The sequence below is a fragment of the Staurois parvus genome, unplaced genomic scaffold (assembly GCF_062004578.1).
Source record: "Staurois parvus isolate SC_StPar_1 unplaced genomic scaffold, SC_StPar_1.0 ptg000129l, whole genome shotgun sequence".
Taxonomy (NCBI): domain Eukaryota; kingdom Metazoa; phylum Chordata; class Amphibia; order Anura; family Ranidae; genus Staurois; species Staurois parvus.
Genome location: NW_028317925.1, coordinates 5,171,854 through 5,188,618, shown reverse-complemented (window position 1 = coordinate 5,188,618; position 16,765 = coordinate 5,171,854). Strand labels below are relative to the sequence as shown.

At 42.6% G+C, this 16,765-nt stretch overlaps 2 protein-coding genes and 1 long non-coding RNA gene across 3 annotated transcripts in view; 2 read left to right on the top strand and 1 right to left on the bottom strand.

The window, feature by feature from the left end:
* Window positions 1–9,209, bottom strand: part of TXNRD2 (thioredoxin reductase 2) — a 186,223-nt gene extending 177,014 nt beyond the window's left edge. Inside the window, 2 exon segments of the mRNA XM_089672476.1 lie at window positions 1,774–1,848; window positions 9,022–9,209. Of these exon segments, the coding sequence (XP_089528602.1) occupies window positions 1,774–1,848; window positions 9,022–9,097 (151 nt within the window). The 5' untranslated portion in view covers window positions 9,098–9,209.
* Window positions 9,210–9,279: 70 nt separating this feature from the next.
* Window positions 9,280–16,765, top strand: part of LOC149466462 (catechol O-methyltransferase-like) — a 150,862-nt gene continuing 143,376 nt past the window's right edge. The window contains exon 1 of the mRNA XM_089672475.1: window positions 9,280–9,317. Within this exon, the coding sequence (XP_089528601.1) occupies window positions 9,282–9,317 (36 nt within the window). The 5' untranslated portion in view covers window positions 9,280–9,281. The remainder of the gene's footprint in view (window positions 9,318–16,765) is intronic.
* On the top strand, window positions 9,325–15,779 carry LOC149466463 (uncharacterized). The gene is made up of 3 exons (XR_016312063.1): window positions 9,325–9,473; window positions 15,220–15,443; window positions 15,531–15,779. It is a non-coding gene; the product is annotated as an uncharacterized LOC149466463 (long non-coding RNA).

The window sequence follows — 16,765 nt, the reverse complement described above, 5'->3', positions numbered from 1 at the left end:
TGTCCCTGCAGAGAGCTCCGCTATTTCTTTGACAGTTCCTTGACATTTACAGCGGGTGCAACAATGTATCTGTTTGTTTCCGAATAAAAACATCTGTATCCTAAATGGATACAAATAGATACATTGTTGCAACCGCTATAAATGTCAAAGAACTGTCAAAGAAATAGCGGAGCTCTCTGCAGGGACACTTTTTGCCGGCTGTAGAGGGGATGAAAATCGACCGATTTTTTTTTACCATTGCTGGTAACGTCGGCCGCTTGAACGACCGATTTTTCATTTTTTTAAAGAAAAATCGGCCGTTTTTCTCCCCGTCTATGGCCTGCATTAGTCTATGTAGAAAACTATGATTTAAATCAAGCCTTACTGACTAGTGATTTAAATTGTGATTTAAATCAAATCCACCCTGGTTCCACGGATTTCTTCATTAGCTGAAGAGCACTCACGCATCACCTGGCAATTCTGTGACCTGTAATGCCACGGACTATTCGTATTCACCGTTTAATTATTGCTGGGATTTGTAGTGATACAGATTTTATATGATTTGATATGATTTATAAGATTTATGTCACTCTGATATCATATGATCACTATATTCACGTAAGCACTTTATGATTGCATCTGACACTTAGTTTTAGCACTGCACTTACATTTGTATTGATATATTGTGGGTTTGTTACCTTGCCTATACTGTGCTACCAGCTATTCTATTCTTTGCGCTCGCCTTACATCTTGCATTATAGTACTATTTCCAATGGTTGTTTGTAACTTGGGAACAGCAGGTCACCTTCCATTCAGGTACAAACCATCTTTAGCACATAGGTTGCACCCCAATGAAAACCTCGTCTCCCCTGCTTGTCTACCTGACAGCACCTTGCGCCTCCTCCCGTGTCTCCCCACCGGAGGAAACACCTGAACTGAGGTCGGAGGGGAGTGGAGAACTTTTATTTTGGGTGGAGGTGTTTCCTCAGGTGGGGAGGAGCCGAGGTCTCTCAAGGTGCTGTCCTGAAAGACGAAAGGGGAAAACTAGTCCAGTGCTCTAGAAACCCAAAGCCTTCCCTTTTACACCAGGTCTTCAGCCATGCAGTCAGGTCTCTAATCCCCCGTCTTTCCTGTGTTGTGCATGGCACAGGTAATATTTCAGAGAATATCACCTTGGCGGTCCTTCCCTTCAACTTTTTTTTAAATTGATTCTTAAAGAACCTTCACCTTCCATGTATCCTGTCATTGGTTCCACCATAGAGCAAGACAGCTGAGTCATGCCCAGCCCCTCCCAGTAATTTATCAACCCCGTCCACCACATGATGAACCCTGGCACCAGGGAGACAGCAAACCATTTAGTTGAGGCAATCCTGGCAATACATTACTCTATCAGTCCTTCTGATTATAGAATCCCCTACTACCACCAACTCTCTAGGCCTTCCTGCACTACCCTCACCACCCTTACTAGATGGTGCATATTAGACTGCATAGTCATATTAAGATAGCCTAAAAAAAACTGCTGTAACAGGAAAAATGGAGGTAAGACTATGAAAATACTGGAAAGCTGACTTTTCTTGGGCTCTAAACTACAAAGTATTGTATTACTGTTAGAAGAGTATTACTGGTCAGCTTCAACTATTAATGAGGACATGACTGCTAGTTCAAGATTCATCAAAGCTTTACAGCGTTAAGTGCAATTACATGACTGATCCACAGTTTGGGCAAAAAGGGGAAAATAAAATACTTTTTTTAACCAGATGCTAAATTCATCAGCTACAAACACTGGAGTCATACCTTCTTTAGCACATGCGAGACCTCCAGATCCTCCACCAATTACCAGCAAATCATAATCATAATGTTGTGAGAAAGCTGTTGGACATAAAACAGATGACAGGATAACCAAAAGCAGTCGTAATTAGCTAACCATTCAGTTCTAATAGATTCTATCATCACACAGTTTTTTTGTAACATACAACAGAAGATTTAAAGTTTATAAAATAAAACCATTTCTGCAGTTCTGTGAAAATATCACACTGCGTCACCAGGCATTTTGTCCACATACACTACATGTGAAACATAAATCACAGGGATCAGAATGAGAAGGTAAGTGCAGTAAGCCAAATATCAGTTATTAAACTTTAATATTTTAACCATATTTTCCAAGTTACTGTTCTAGCCACATGAAAAAAATGGATAAAAACATATATAGATATGAAATAGATATTTCTAAATAAAAGTGTATATACAGTGTGTCTGTGCATATTTTTAGCAATTTTTTTAATAGAATATTTTTCATTCGTTATGTTTTGTAGCTCTGATAAAGAGAGAGTTCTGTTGCCCCCAAAACGCGTTGTCTGCTTTAATGTGTTAGAATTCCGAACAATAAAGTGATAAAGGGTTTTATTTATTTATTTTTTTTTAAAGCCTTATACCTATCTGCTCTGTGCAACAACATTGCACAGAGTAGCCCCAATCCTCCTTTTCTGGAGTCCTACACTGTCTGCTGCTTCTTCATCCAGGTTCCCCCTTAGCAAGCCATGTGCTATGGTGGCACCCATGGTGTGCTGCCAAGCTGGACTGTATGCAACCATAGACTTACACAACGTGAATCAGCCATGCCCCCTACTTCCTCCTCATGGATTTGACGGACAGCAGCAGGAGGCTATGGCTCCCACAGTCTCCTGTAAGACTCCACTCCCTCCTAGAGTGTAAGCTCTAGTGAGCAAGACCATCTACTTTACAACATGAGGGCAGACAACACAGTTTCAATACAGGAGGAATCAATGTGTAAACGGTTGGCGCTATATAAATCCTGTATAATAATAACCCCATTTCCAGTTACTTTCAGTGTGGTTGTTCTGTCAAATTTTACTGCTGGTGAGATAGAACAGAAAGAGGGTTAATCACCCCATTTCCTGTCTATTGGGCAAATGTTAGAATAGAAACTAAGGGGAAAAAAAAGAATCACCACACCTTCTGCCTATATGACAGATAGGAAGACCGCCCAACAGGTACACAGGCAGCAGTAAAAGGAAATTTTCTAGCACTGCAGCCAGAACAGCGCTGGAGCATGAGAGCACTCAGGTAGTAAGGGATGGGAGGGGGGGCTGGGGGGTATTGGAAGGTTTTTTTTACCCTTACTGTAGAGAATTCATTAAAGCAGTATTAAACCCGAAAGCAAATCTTATATTTTCGGTTGCCAATTCTTAGATGTGATAGCTGAATTAGTTTTCTTTTTTAGGCTCTCTTTTATGTTCACCAGGTGATCCTATCAGTAAGTCTCTTCTTCAAAAGAAGAAGCTCTCTTGCAGATTGTATCAGTTACTGCGATGAGACAAACCATTCAGCAGTGACAGGGTTGTTTACAACGACCAGATTTATTTATGTAAAACATTTATCCCAAAAGGAAAAAACCCCGTTTGTTGGCTCTGCTTATATAGTGTTAGATGTATTAGTAGATTTAAATACACTAACAAATTGAAGCCAAACTCCAGCTAACACTCCTCCCCACCAGACTGACAATGCTGCTAACAAAGGCACTCCGATACATGGGGTGTGTTACTGGCCAGATCACCAAAAGAAAACATAGGGAAAAAAAATCCTAAAAATGGAAACTATTGCAGCCACCACATCTAATGATTGATAAGCTGCAATGTATTACATTTTAGGTTTTTGGTTTAACCGTTTCAATACCGGGCAATTTTACACCTTCCTGCCCAGGCCATTTTTCAGGTTTCAGCGCTCTCACACTTTGAATGACAATTGCGCGGTCATACAACATTGTACCCAAACTAAAATTTTATCATTTTCTTCACACAACTAGAGCTTTCTTTTGGTGGTATTTAATCACCGCTGGGGTTTTTATTTTTTGCTAAATTAACAAAAAAAGACCAAAAATTTTGAAAAAAAAAACATTTTTCTTTGTTTCTGTTATAAAAGTTTACAAATAAATAATTGTTCTTCATAAATTTAGGCCGAGATGTATTCTGCTACATGTCTTTGGTGAAAATAACCCAAATTAGGATGTATTATTTAGTTTGTAGGAAGGTTATAGAGTTCACAAACTATGGTATATATCTGAATATTGATCAATCCTGAAGTACTGACAGCCAATCTAATTTCTTGAGGTCCAAGAATGTCAGAATAGTACAGATATCCCACAAATGACCCCTTTTTGCATAGCAGACAGTCCGACGTACTTCATAAGAGGCATGGCGAGTTTTTTGAAGTTGTATTTTTTCGGAAAATTAAAAAATTAAAAAAATTATTTTCACTATTTTTTTTTTACATACTGTCACCAGTGCAGTACAGCGTCATCATATAACTGGCATGGCGGTTAACAGGGACACTGACTGGTGACAGTATGAAAAAAAAAATATATATATATTTTTTTTATTTTTTTATTATATTTAATTTTTTATTACATTTGTTTTTATTTTTTTTAAGATTTATTTTCATATTTTACTATGACCAAAGTAGTACAATGTTACCATAATAACATTGTACTACTTTGGGGAAGTGATCAGTATTTTGTTTTTTGTTTTTTTACACACAATTTGCTTATAGCAAAGAATTACTTTGCTATAAGCAAGCATTTAACTGATTGAAATCGATTCATTCAGCTTTTCTTTTTTTTTTTTTTTTTGTGCTTAGCTGTGATTTGGTCACAGCTAATCACATGACATGTGCATGTGATTAGCTGTGACCATTCACAGCTAGGCACTAGTATACAATGGATGGCATCATGAACGAAGCCATCCATTGTATACAACTGTCATGTGACCTGCTGTGATTGGTCACAGCAGGTCACATGGTACCAGCAACGGGAGCCAGTACTCGGATCTGTCATCGGCCGTGTCCGAGGTGCACGGCCGGTGACAGATCGCACTGCTGCGCCGCTCTGCATTAGCGCAAACTGCGCATGTGCGGGAGCACGCCAAATGGCGTGCACCCGGAGTGAAGAGACACATCTGAAGCCGCAAACGGCCATTGGCCGGGCGGCTAATGGTTAATGCCGCTTTAAAGTGGGAGTAAACTCTCATTTCTCTTTTTACCTACAAGTAAGCTTATACTAAAGCTTACCTGTAGGTAAAATGAATACCTGCTAAATGTGCACTGTTTAGGAGATAATCTAAAGAGCTGCAGGTGGTGACATCACTGGCGCATGCGCTCTGAAGGATCGGGAATACCCGTGCCGTTCCTTCAGAGCTGTGTGCTGTGGCTGAAACTTCCATGCACATGTGCCGTTGTGATGTCATCGGCGGCTCAGCCATTGAAGCAGATGCAGCTTGGGAACCCAAAAAGAAGAGGTGAAGATGGAAGCCCTGTGAGCGGTGACAGCGTGCCGTTGAAGTGCTTCGTTTTAAGGGAAGTTTCACATAATGTGCCATTATACAATGCATCATAGCACATTATGATATTACCTTGCAGGAGGAAACTTTTTTTTCCTTTCTTCAAATAAGTTTACTACCACTTTTAAGGTTAAAAAAAAGAAAAAAACTTTTGAGTTCAGAATCACTTTAAATACATTTTTGACTCATTACCTTTTGGTTTTGTGCCCATTTGTTCTATGCTTTACGTTTTTATAGTAGACATTGTCCCTTTTATGTAGATTTCCTTACACTTTATGTGTGCTCAATGAAAAAGAAAAGGGGAATAGGAACATGTAAAATAATGAAAGTAGATTTTAGTGAAGAGTAAAACGGTTAGGATTTTTGTCATGATCTCTTATTACCATGTCCTTATTAGAGATACTTTTTGTCCCAGTGCTCACACAGGATAAGAAAAGAGATCTCCTTAGTAGGAAAAAAAGACCACAATAAAACCCTCACACAAGATTTAACTATTTTTATTTGTGCGTTTTAGCTGGAGTTCCACTTTTAACATCACTAACCTTCTCTCAAAATACCAAATTGTTATTTGTTCCTCCCAAGACCCCCTGTTCTCTAGCTCCCTTGTCGCCTCCTCCCATGCTTGCCTCCAGGACTTCTCCTGAGCCTCTCCCATTCTATGGAACTCCCTACCCCAATCTGTCCTACTTTTAGACCATCTCTGAAAACCCTTCTCTTCAGAGAGGCCTATCCCGTCTCCACCTAACAACTGCACTTCATTTCTCCCATCAGTTCATTCCCCACAGTTATTACCTTTTGTATCTCTTGACCCTCTCTCCTAGAGTGTAAGCTCTAGTGAGCAAGACCCTCTACTTTACAACATGAGGGCAGACAATGCAGTTTCAATACAGGAGGAATCAATGTGTAAACGGTTGGCGCTATATAAATCCTGTATAATAATAACCCCATTTCCAGTTACTTTCAGTGTGGTTGTTCTGTCAAATTTTACTGCTGGTGAGATAGAACAGAAAGAGGGTTAATCACCCCATTTCCTGTATTGGGCAAATGTTAGAATAGAAACTAAAGGGAAAAAAAAAAAAATCACCACACCTTCTGTCTATATGACAGATAGGAAGACCGCCCAACAGGCACGCAGGCAGCAGTAAAAGGAAACTTTCTAACAAAGTGAGGAGTATATAAAACCTTCTGTACTACTGTCTAAGTCCACATTATGAAGTGACAGGTACTCTTTATAGAAAGATCAGTGGTTGATTAGACCCCCTGATCCCTCCTCTGTCCTCCAAAGCAGCCAATCAAATTGATATCAGTTTGATTGGCTGCTTCCCTGGCTTTGATGGACAGGTAAACACAATACTGAAAGTAAAAGTGATGAAATCCTTGTCACTTCCGGCTTCATTAGTCTCAGACATGAGGGAGGAATGGAGGTTCCTCCCTCTCCTCTGTGTGCAGTTGGCCCGACCAATTATAGCAGTCCTGGGCTCAGTGGAACAGGAGAGCCTGGCAATGGAAGAGACAGGAGGGTTGGCCTTCTGACTCCTGTAAAAAGTGATTGGGTGGCTGTGGAGCCCTTGGGATCACTTGTGCAGGAAAGTCCATCGCTGGCACTAAAAAATTTATACCAGGATCAGTTTAAAGTTACAGTGGTTGTAAACCTCGGACATTAAGTATGAACAAAGCATATCCCTCTATAGTGTGTACTCTCAATTATGAGCACTAAGTGTAATTTCTGTCCGCTGCTTCCAATATGAACCACCTCTAAAACGTTTTAATGACACCAAGAGAAAAAAAGGTGACGGGAGGAATCTCCAACACACAGCTTATGATTGACAGCCTCAGCTCTGTTCCTGTGAGCTGTGTAAAGGGGAGCTTGTCCCTTCCCTCCAATCAGCTCTCAGAGCTCTCCTCACTGCGCTCTGCAAGGCATAATTCCAGCTCCCCACCCTGTTTTCTGAAATCTCACACAAGCTTTATAAATTCTGCACTTTGAACGGCTGTAGAGAAGAGCAGGCTGCAGACAGACAGATACATGTTATCTACATGTTCAGCTGGGTGATGCAAACAGGGCCACCCACAGCTTGAACTTCAGTAGATTCAGCAGGGATCATCTGAAATTTGAACTGTGTATGGCCTTCCTAAGAGGGGATTTCCCTTACTTTGGAGAAATCTCATCCCACTTCGTTGTGTGCCAGACAGGAAGTGAAAATATTTCCACAATCAGGCACAGATAGTGGAAAATATCTGAAGGAGAATTTGACTATTCTGTGCTCTATCCTAAATGTAAAAAAAAAAAAAAAAAATTGTATCAAACGCTTACCATAATTTTCCTTTTCTGGCATCAATCCATGGCAGAATACATGAGGTAGTATGCTGCCACTAGGAAAGGCATTTTGGCTTTAGATCTATTCTAACCGCCTCCCGCCCGCCATGAAAGGAAATTACAGGCGCAAGGCGGTTCTCTCGTTGTGGGAGGACGTCATATTTCGTCCTCCCACTCTAACCACGCGTGTGCGACGATAGGTTGTGCGCTGTGTCCCTGGGACACAGTGGATCACCGGTCAATGGAAAGAGCTGATGATGTCGGCTCTGTCATGTGATCAGCGGTGTCCAATCACAGCTGATCGCATGTAAATAAGGAAATGCTGGTTATCGGCATTCCTCTCCTCACGAGCTGTCACGCTGACAGCTCGTGAGGAGAGGAGAGACTGTATTCACCATTACTCAGAGGGGACATGTACACTAATCATCAGCGCAGTGATGATCAGTGTAGCCCCATCAGTGCCACCTGTCGGACCATCAATGCCACCTGCCAGTGCCCATCAATGCCACATATCAGTGCCCATCAGAGCTGCCTTTCAGTGCCATATATGAGTGCTGCCTTTCAATGCCCATCACTGCCACCTACCAGTGTCTCCTCATCAGTGTCCACCACTGCAGCCTCATTAGCGCACATCAGTGAAGGAGAAAAATCACTTATTTACCAAATTTTATAAAACAGAAACAAAGACAAAAACTTTTTTTTTCAAAATTTTCAGTTGTTTTTGGTTTGTTTAGCAAAAAAATAAAAACCCAGAGGTGATTAAAAACCACCAAAAGAAAGCTCTGTCTCAAAATAATGATACAAATTTCATGAGTACAATGTTGCATGACCGTGCAATTGTCAAAGTGTAACAACGCTGAAAGCTGAAAATTGGCCTGGGCAGGAAGGGGATATAAGTGCCCTGTAGTCAAGTGGGTAGACCAAAACCAGCAGATGAAGACAGAACTGCTGATCCAACTTACTGTGTAAGGCAGGGACCTAGGGGTGGGCAGAAGTGACAGTTGCCTTCAGAACTTCATGGATTGGGGTGGGGGGGACCAACCTCTTTTCCACCTTCTCCTGGCACTGGTTCTCAGTTAGTGATCACATCACCTGAAGCCATTGGATGAACATGACAGGCAATGTCACCTCACACAGTGCTGTCAGTCAGTGCAGGTTTTCTTTCCACCTGTGATTACTCTCCCAGAGACACAATAGAGGACTGACAATCTGCTTAATAACTCCATTTACAGAGCTTTACCACAAGGACACCCTCCTCCCCATAGAGATATCACAACTCTAGAACTACAACTCCCAGCATGCCCTGCAACCGCCTCTTCATATGCCGATAAGGAGTCTACGTGCCCCTAGTACAGCTCTCTCAGCCCGGTGTACCTGCCAGTGTCCGGCTACACCTGGACGTTATAGAGATCACCCTTCTCCCCGCCGAGCACCGCCACAAGGCCGCCATGTGTCTCAGGACCCCGTAGGCTGCCCGCCGTGCGCCTGTCTGCAGAAACCTAAATGTTATAGCCACAACCGATGTAGCAGGCGTGCCGGGGTCAGTAAGACTGCCTCTCTGAATTCCATTTTATTTTACATAGTCAGCCTCGTATTTGTATATAATCTTTATGTCGGGACACGCCCCCTATCACATGACTGCGAACAGGCTCATGGAGCTGCGCTGTCACGTGAGTACAGCATGGCGCTGGATGTATAGACTTCCTGTTACGTATGATGCTCTGCTCTGTGTATTTGTTTTATTGCAGTTACTAGAAGTGTCACAGAGCTGAATGGCGCAGCAAGGTTATCTTATGTTGTGGGGTTATTGTACACAGTTGTGTAAGGTATAGCATATGTACCTTGTCATCCATGGAGAGGGCAGGGGACATTGTGTGGTAGTGTAATGAAATGTGGGTGTGGTTTATTAAATGTAGGCACTGCCCAGTAGGCGTGGTTTATTGACAATAAACACCTGAGCAGGGTGTAATGCAGGTTATCCACTTCCTCTTACACCTGTTCACCCCCTATGGACCAAAGCAATGTTTACATTTCTGCTATTATTATTACAATACAGGATTTATATAGCGCCAACAGTTTGCTCAGCGTGTTACAATATAAAGGGAGACAATATAGTTCAGTACAAGAGGGATAGAAGGGTCCTGCTCCTTGGAGCTTACAATCTAAGAGTATTATTATACAGGATTTATATAGCGCCAACAGTTTGCTCAGCGTGTTACAATATAAAGGGAGACAATATAGTTCAGTACAAGAGGGATAGGAGGGCCCTGCTCCTTGGAGCTTACAATATAAGAGGAAGGAGCTGGTGGTATAAAAGGTAATAACTGGGGGGAATGGACTGGTAGGAGGAATAGAAGATTCAGTTATTAGCTGAGGGCAGGATAGGCTTTCCCTGAAGAGATAGGTTTTCAGAGATCACCTAAAAGTGCTCAGAGTAGGTGATAGTCTGATAGATTGGGGTAGAGAGTTCCAGAGGATGGGGGAGGCTCCGGAGAAGTCCCGGAGACGATCATGGGAGGGGGGAGGCTCTGGAGAAGTCCTGGAGACGATCATAGGAGGAAGAGACAAAGGAGCTAGAGAGCAGGAGGTTGTGGGAGTAGCAGAGAGGACGGTTTGGGTAACATTTGGAGACAAGATTGGTGATGTAATTTGGGGCAAAGTTATAAATTATATGTTATTGTTAATGTTTTTAATTTTATCCGTTGGGCAATGGGAAGCCAGTGGAGGGATTGGCAGAGAGGGGTGGCAGATATGGAATGGTTAGTAAGGTGGATGAGTCTGGCAGCAGCATTCATGATAGACTGAAGAGGGGATAGCCTGCGAAGAGGTAGGCCAATGAGGAGGGAGTTACAATAGTCAAGGCGAGATATAACCAGGGAGAGAATAAGTTGCTTAGTGGTTTCCGAGGTTAGGAACGGGCGTATCTTGGAGATGTTGCGGAGGTGAAGTCTACAAGATTTGGACAGTGATTGGATTTGGGGCTGAAAGGACAGATGGGAGTCCAGGATTACACCTAGTACCCTGGCATGAAGGGAGGGACTGATGATTGTGTTATTGATGTTGATGGAGAAGTTAGGGGAGGGGGCATGGGCTGGAGGGAATAGTATGAGCTCAGTTTTGGAAAGATTTTAGTTTGAGCTATGGGCCTGTTTATTCGGCGATAACTTTGTCATTACTTAAAGCGGAGCACCACCCAAAAGGGGAAGTTCCACTTTAAGCTGTTTTCCCCCACACCCCATTAAGGATTGGCACCTTGGTGGAGCAAGTACCTGAATTTGACAGGTACCCGCTCCCACTTCTGGTACGATTGCCTAAGACCATCGGAAGTGTAAATTGTCCTCCCCCCTCCCTCCCCATAGTCTTCTGAAACATGTGACAGGTCCCAGAAGAGTATGGCACCATTCAGAAAGCGCAGTGCTACTCGTGCATGTGCAGTGGGCACCCGGCTGTGAAGCCGCAAGTTGTCACAGCCAGGTGCCCACACTGAACATACCGGGGCCGGGAGAGAAAACAGCCGGTGAAACCAGCCAAGGTGAGGACACCATTGGACCACGGGACAGGTAAGTGTCTGTACTAACTCTCCAGTGCCTCAAAGGGGTCAATACCTGGGAGAGGCCAGGGAATCAGGTGTGTGGATGACCTATGGATAAAGGTCTGGTGATGCAGCCCTCCTTAGATGGGGAGATCAACGAACTGGAAAAAAAGCACACAGGTGGGGCAAACACCTAGTGCAAAATCCAAGGTTTATTAAACTGTTTAAAAAGAAAAAAAACATACTCACAAAATTAGCGTGTAAAAAGCCTGTAAGGCCGCAGAGATGGCCAAAATGATGGCAGAGTGCGCGAATGGTGGTGTGGTCAGCCTACTGATGCATTTCGGGGACATGTCCCTTTCCTCAGAGCTGAAGCCTAAGGAAAGGGGCACATCCCCAAAATGCGTCAGAGGGCCGACCAGACCATCAGTCGGACACTGCCATCATTTTGGGCATCTCTGTAGCCTTTTTATGCGTTAAGTTTGTGACTATGTTTTTTGTCTTTTGAAACATTTTAATAAACCTTGGACAATGTGCTAGGTGCCTGCGCCACCTGTGTGCTTTTTTACTGGTAAGTGTCTGTATTTTTAAAGTCAACAGCTACAGTTTTTGTAGCTGCTGACTTTTGTTTTTTGCTTTTTTTTATTCAACTGGAACTCCGCTTTAAGATAGAAACGTAATACATATATTGTTTAAGGATAAACATGGCTTTTTTTGTGAACAGTGTCATGCAACATTAACTTTTTTTTCACAATCCTTAAACAACTAAACGTAACAAAACGCACTTTTTCTTTTTTTCAGCAGTGTTAGCTTAAAAATAAATATTGTTACTGCACCTAAAAAGTACAGATTTTATTCTGTAATTTGTCCTGTTTTAAAATTACACTAAAATTATGATTCTGGTACAAAGTATTGCAAAGTTTTTTACAAATAAACTGGGTTTTTATAAATTTTGCGCTTTTTTTAAATGTGAAATTTGTAATCAAATGTTAAAGGTGCAAAATAATAACTAACAAAAACAAAAAAAAAAGTTTAAATATTATTAGGTAATAAAATAGAAACTAACAAAAAAAATCAGCAGGAAAATAATAATTGAAGAGAATAATAAGGAGTTAAAGGAGCAATACAGCCAACGCTCTTTTGGCTGTACTCCTCGTGTATCACAGGAGTGCAGTTCGTTCTGCACTCCTGTGACACGTTTTCAGCTGACAGCAGGCTGAAGCGATTCAGCCAACCCAGGCTGGGGAAAGATCCTGACTTTAAGTCTGGAGCGTCACCTGGCGAGGTGCTGAGAGCCTAAGGCTGGCCATACATTATACAATTTTCTTGAGATTGTTGGTTTGGATTTACCAAAAACTATATAATAGAAGGTCAAACCTAACAACACTTTCAATTGTATCCAATTAGGCAGGCTCTTGCACTACATAGTTGAAGGTAAATCTAAAGGAAATTGGACAGAAAATTGTATAGTGTATGGCCAGCCTTAGTCAGCTGCTTTCTCCCCCTCCACAGCCCAGTGCTCCAGTGAGCAGACAGGGGTGACTACAGTCTCACACACACTTAGAGTGAGCGGGGGACAGATGCATTCATCTAGGTAAGTATAATTTGGGGGGGAAAAAACTATTCCCGGACTTCTCTTTTATTTAGAGTTGATCAGAGTAAACTAAGGGTTAGGAAGGGGTTAAACACAAACATATAATTAAAAAAAACAAAAACTTTTTTTTACTTGTCATGTTGCTTTACCTGACTTTACCTTCAGGTCTAAGTTCATCCCTTTGATCTGTAGCTGAATAAACCGATACAAAATGAAACATGGTTTCTATTGAGTAATGTTGTTGATAAGCATTGCCAGACTGCTTTAGTTTGACAGCTCCAGCTCTGTGTAATCCGTAATGTCGCATTGATTATTCATATCTGAATGGCAGAGTACTGGGACAGGGGAGGTCCTGGCATCATCAGGGCAGAAAGATTGGACGTATTGGCACCTTGGTGGAGTGTGTATTTATAAAATGTAATTTCCCACAGCAACTAGTCCAACAGTTCTTTTTCAGAGAGATGCATTTAATCAGTTCAGCGACAGTTCATAAAACAGAGGTACAGACAAGGCAGATGACAGGATATTTAGAATATTTATGCCACCATCAGAAACCCACAGATGACTCACTTTCTCCCAATTCAGTATAATGACAAGCACTCTGATTGGCCACTTTTAGGAGCCCCTTTGATCTGAGTGACAGGTAATGCCTTTTGGGCTTGGACAGCTGCAGTCATAATTCTAATCAAAGTTGTCCAGATATTTCCTAAACTACATTCTTATACTATTAATTAGATAAACAAGTGGAGAGACATTTTTTCCAAAATGTCATGTTAGTTCTACCACCAGGGGAATCATTTATCTTATGACATGTACCTGTGGGGCCTATTAGGTAGGCAAAACCATACGCCAGTTCGATCAGAGAATACACTATCATATTTATTATTCCTTGAATGCTAAAATGCTTACTCCTATTAGATACCATCTGGGACTCTCATAAATTCGATACTACCCATGGTAGATTCACTGTTTTGGAAGTAGTGACCAGAGATCCACGTGGAGGCAACTGGGATAAAAAAAAAATTATGTAGGGAAACTATGTGGATTCGAACATCTCTATGCAGTAAATCCACCAGGCCTTAATGAGATCTTATCATACAAACCATTTTTGTGAAACCTGGCTGCATTCTCTGAGTTATCACTCCTGAGTCCTGTAATGGGCTGTGGACCCAGAAGTGGGAATATCGATGTTTGTTTATGATCTCACTATTAGTGGAATATGTGTGTACCCTGATGGTTTAATTCTGTGCCTCCACAATCTAGGTATAGGTTTTTGAGGTGATGTGTAATGTTATCATCAGTATCCCTGTACCTAATATGTCCTTGATATAATTTGTGGCCAATGTATTATATACACATTGTGTTTTTTTGTCTTTTTTGTATGCAAATATTTGCACTGTTGTAACGGATGTATACTGTTGCTGTGGTGGACCTTCGGGGGGACGGTGGGAGGCCTGGGGTTGTTCCTGGGGAGGAGGGGGTTTCCTCTCCCCTGTGGTCGGGTATGTGGCCGGGTGGCCACAGGTTCACTCTGGCTCGTGCCCCTTCACCCGCCTCGTCTGTGGTTGACGTGTCCCTTGGGGTTGATGGGAGTGACCGGGCCGGGGTGCCTGTGGATTGTGGGGTGGACCTTCAGATCTGTCCCCTGTCTGCGTGGTTTTCCCATGCGCGGTTTCCCGCCCCTTGTGGGCTCGGCGCATGTGCGGGTCCTGCACTTGCACGGTCCTTCACGGCTGGGCCCGGTGATGTCACATGCCGCGTGGCGTGGGTGCGCCAGGTCGGGGTGCATATAACGGTGCGGGCTGGTATATGGGCCCTTGTGACTCCTTGAAGTGTAACGCCCTTGACGGTGGTCCCACAAACGGTGTACATCACCAACTATTGGTAGGTGATCCCCAATGGGGGGTGGCACGTGTTTAATTTCAATTCAGGGGATACCTATACTAAGCAGGATATTATATTTGTCTCCCCTCTTAGGCCTACAGGCCTTTTTACATCATACGCTGTGTGGCGGTGGCGTGCCAGGTCGGGGTGTAATTAAACGGTGTGGGCTTGTGTAAGGCCCCCTCTGATTCTTCCATGGTGTAACAGCCCTTGACGGTGGTCCTACGAACTGTGTACATTGCTTATTACCTGTAGGTCATCCCTAATTGGGGAGCGGACGATCCTGATCCCAATATGGGGGATATTTATACTATGATCATATTTATTTTTTTAGGCTTATAGGCCTTTTTTTTGTCTCCTGTTGAGGACAAGTCTTTTGGATTGGAATAGGGGCTGTTCATCTCTTGCTCCCTGGTGAGGGAATGCAATGTGTTAGCCCTAATGGGCCTATCTACTTACTATATTACAAGGTAAAAGATTATCTAGGTAACAAGGCTATATTTTAGCAATTGCTCCTGTTCAGAAGGATGTTTTCTCAGTCAATTTATATGTCTCTTTTTAGGCCTTCTCTGGTCCTTTATTCCTAGCCTGGAGCTTTGCCATTTAACACGTGGAAATCTATTGCCTTTGAGGATCCCTATGGGTCCCTTGCCCACCTTGTGCTCGGTTTTTGCACCCCCCATATCTGACCTCTGGAGGTCCCTCTCTTTGTCAGCGACCTGAGGGGATCTGCCCCCTTTGCGTCTCGGGGAGTTCATCATTGCCCAGTGCACACAAGTTTATTTTGTAAGTGAACATTACTATCTTATATACTATGTTGCTTTGTAACCTTTATGTGTATCTATATTGTCTAAGCATATTTATTCTCCCTAGATATATTGCTAGCCCCTGAGCAAGTGACTTTCGTCGCGAAACATGTCTGCGTTGCCTGCACAGCCTGAATATCCGCTACCCCTTTGAAGGATTACTTTGTTGGTATTTTCCATATTGTTACCATCTTTTGCTATGATCCTAACTGGTCGGTGGGTTATGGGATATCAGCTGTGGGTGAATTGTGCAATTATATGATACAAGATACTTTTTACAGATGATGTGATGTCTAATAAAGGAACATTGATTTTATCTTTTTGTGTACCGAGTTTTTGTGCCTGCAAAGTCCATTTTCACATTCCCTCTTTCAATAGTCTGTACTGGGACGTGGCACTTTTTTCCCTATCGGGTGTGACCTTCTACCACCCGAGGGTCACCCCAACCCTTCAATATATTCAGGAACATTAGTTCTTCAATATGAAAAGCTGCATATTGTAATATGCACCAAGGGTTTCCCAACTAGGATTCAAAGGAACCTTAGCCCTGGTTTACACTGAATGCAATTTTGAAATTGCGGTATTTCACCAGATTTAGTGTAATTTCAAAGCCGCAGATCAGTGAGATGTCTATGGAAGTCGCACCCGAAATAGCCAAAAATAGTGCAGGAACTATATCCAAAATTGGTGTGACTGATTTGAACGGTTTCATTGCTGAAAATAGGGTGCGACTTGTCATGCAATATGGAACTGTCAAATCGCATGACAAGTCATCCTGGTGTGAAGCAGGGCTTAAAGGACTAGTACACCTTTCGTAACATGTTACATGTTATACCCATAGTCAGGGTGTAACATGTTACTCTAAAAACGTGTGGAACATGTAACACAGGGGTAGGCAACCCTTTGAGAGGTGGAGATCTACCTGAACAACATGAAAAAAGATCAAAGATCACCGGGGTTCAGCTCCATTTAAAAAAAAAAAAAAATTAACTCGCAAGGCCTAACTAAGGTGTCTTTTTATAAAACTGAGATCAGCGGTGATCTTAAGCTGCTGATCTCAGATTATTAGTGGTTTAGGAAACAGAGATGATCAGCGGAGAACGTGAGAACGGAGAATCCTTGCACACAGAATCTGTCACTGACAGAAATGGTCAGTGTATGAAGGAGCGATGTCAGCCCTTCACTGCTGTTCTGTGTGAAAATTCTCCCTACAGATTCTCCAGCCCAGAGGTGGAGAATCGGGGGGAGAAGAGTGAATCACGGGAGAACTGTGGAGGAAGGAGGAAGACTAGTGACTTCCTT